This window comes from Protopterus annectens, chromosome 8.part0 (assembly GCF_019279795.1).
Source record: "Protopterus annectens isolate FY-2018-M chromosome 8.part0, PAN1.0, whole genome shotgun sequence".
Taxonomy (NCBI): domain Eukaryota; kingdom Metazoa; phylum Chordata; order Ceratodontiformes; family Protopteridae; genus Protopterus; species Protopterus annectens.
Genome location: NC_056741.1, coordinates 180,783,972 through 180,786,471, shown reverse-complemented (window position 1 = coordinate 180,786,471; position 2,500 = coordinate 180,783,972). Strand labels below are relative to the sequence as shown.

The window sequence follows — 2,500 nt, the reverse complement described above, 5'->3', positions numbered from 1 at the left end:
TCTATCTATCTATCTATCTATCTATCTATCTATCTATCTATCTATCTATCTATCTATCTATCTATCTATCTATCTATCTATCTCTTTATATTTTTTTGAGCTATCTAACAACCTGTCTTCCCTTCCTACTGCCATTATTCTTTACATGCTTTCACTATACTTCTGTAATCCTTTATATGAATCTGTGTTGATAGTCTCTGCTAATGAACCTTTGAATGTGAAACAACCCTGCTGGTCATACAACTTTTTAAAATTAAGACCAGCACCAAGTCAAGGATAAGTACCGACGTCATGGAAACTACAGCTGATAAGGCTATGCCATTCAAAAATGCCGGACAGATTTGTCTTTTGTATTAAAACATCACGGATCAATTTATTCAGTACTGTTGAGTTTAGATATTAACATTAGTTTTTAAGAGCATCACCCTCATTTATTTATGGCCAAATAAGAGACCTTTTTAGTGCATTTCCAGCTTTGGAGAGCAGTCTGTTGTCCATTTAGTTTCATTTGAGGAAAAGCTTCATTTTCTAGGAACAATGCAGTATTACAAGGAAATTACTGGTACTTTTACAGTCGTGTATTTTGCCAACTCCTGAGATGGCTTAAACCCTAATATCCCGGTTCATGACTTGTTGTTCTTTTCCTTCATACTTATTGTAAAACTTGTTTATTGTCTTATTAGCTTTTTATTTGGTTAAATAGTGTACAATCAATATAATATTTTGAAAAGCAGTTAATAAACAACGTTAGAGGTCTCTACTGCCCCATTGCTCAACTAATTTGAAAGTTTGTCTAGAAATGGAAAATGTGCTTAACATGAAATATTTTCTCTTTTTACAATTTACATATAAATAGCAATGACCATACAATATGGAAGCAAGACAAGTTAATAAGATTACAAACGTTTTCTCTGCATGCTGCAATGACCATATCTGTTTCTTTGAATTATCAAACTCCTTGCAACATTTTTTTTAAAACCGTTTATTCTCAGAAAAACAGCAGTCTTCAAGGCATTTTATGTATGGAACTGACTTTATATTTTTGAATTTGCTTATCTTCTGACCTTGTTTTTACAGGTGTGATCAATATCACAGTCAGAGCTCAAGCTGTACTATCCAGCAGATTATGTGGTAGTCAAATTCCTAATCTCCTGAAGGAATATGATGTTGACACGGTGGTTAAAACCCTCTTAGTTGTGGTAAGTTCTTATTTTAGTACAGGTTGATGAATGGAGACAGACCTCACAGATATAAGACGTTATTAGTCAAGACCAAGCAATAGCATATTTATGTTTATCTTTGAGTAAAATACAATTTGTTTTATTTACAGTTGACAGACCTTGCCTTCAATGCTCACATCTTTTTTTTTTTTTTTGGTTCTCATCCATGATCTATGTCTGCCTATCCCAGATGTAATTCACACAATGTGATGGAAACAAAAGAGGTGTTACAAACTAATGTATTTAAGATAGCCACACAGTCAGATATGCTCTATTATTCTGTGCTATGGTATTATGCCTTGTAGTAATTTATGAAGAATTGCAATCTATTATGCATGACAGTGAAGTTAGGGTCATTGCCTTATTATGGTAATAACATTATCTTTTGGACTGGTGAGAGTTTCTGTTGGCATGAACTCAAAAGTGTTAATCTTTGGAGATGGAGAAAAGTGTGATTTTAGCAGCATAGTTGCCTGCACCACAAGGAATTCCATTGTTGGGGATTTTTGTTTCCCAAACATTACTGATACACTGCTTAGCTCTGTATGCAGAGCAGCATGTGATGGGGTAAAGATGACTGGCATTGTCAGATACACAACCCCAGCTGTAGGCATGAGGTCCTGGTCCAATTCTGAATGCTCTGCAACAGGGTCAAGTCTATACATCTGTGATGTTCTGCCTCTGACTTGTGTGCAGTCTGAAGAGGAGACTCATTGTCATAAGTATTTTGTGCATGGAGTACTGTGGCAACACAATGGGGAAGGACTGTGTATAAGTTCTTATTCTACTATTTATCCATGATTAAATTTCACAGGTTATGCAGTTATGTTGCATATCAGCCCTAAACCATGTCTCATGATGTTTATAAATATTATTTGTTGTATGTGCGATCCTGACAAACAGACTCATAAATGTGGATGGTACAGGCAATAACATGTCTTATTTAGATGTAAATACAGTTGTACAGTGCTCTATGCATTGTAATAAAGATTGGAATGAAGACTTTGACCAATTTATAATGCTGGAACTAAAATAATCATACCACTTTAGAAACACTTAGCATATTCACACATTGATTCTGCACTGCTTTTGAAATCAAAGAACCTTGAGGTACTCTATTTTTATAACTCACATGAAATATTATGGAGCCTGAATTATAGATTACTGTAATTGTGAAACCTGAATTCTTTAGACAACTGAATTTGTCTCACATATGAAAAAGCTCTGTCCTTAGAGGCAGTGTATATGAAAACAGAGGGTGCACATGGATGCAAAGAAAT

At 34.6% G+C, this 2,500-nt stretch overlaps 1 protein-coding gene across 1 annotated transcript in view; it reads left to right on the top strand.

The window, feature by feature from the left end:
• LOC122808180 (alpha-2-macroglobulin-like) overlaps positions 1 to 2,500 on the top strand; it is a 440,046-nt gene that overhangs the window by 365,605 nt on the left and 71,941 nt on the right. The window contains exon 17 of the mRNA XM_044079148.1: positions 1,078 to 1,199. Coding sequence (XP_043935083.1) covers positions 1,078 to 1,199 — 122 coding nt within the window. The remainder of the gene's footprint in view (positions 1 to 1,077; positions 1,200 to 2,500) is intronic.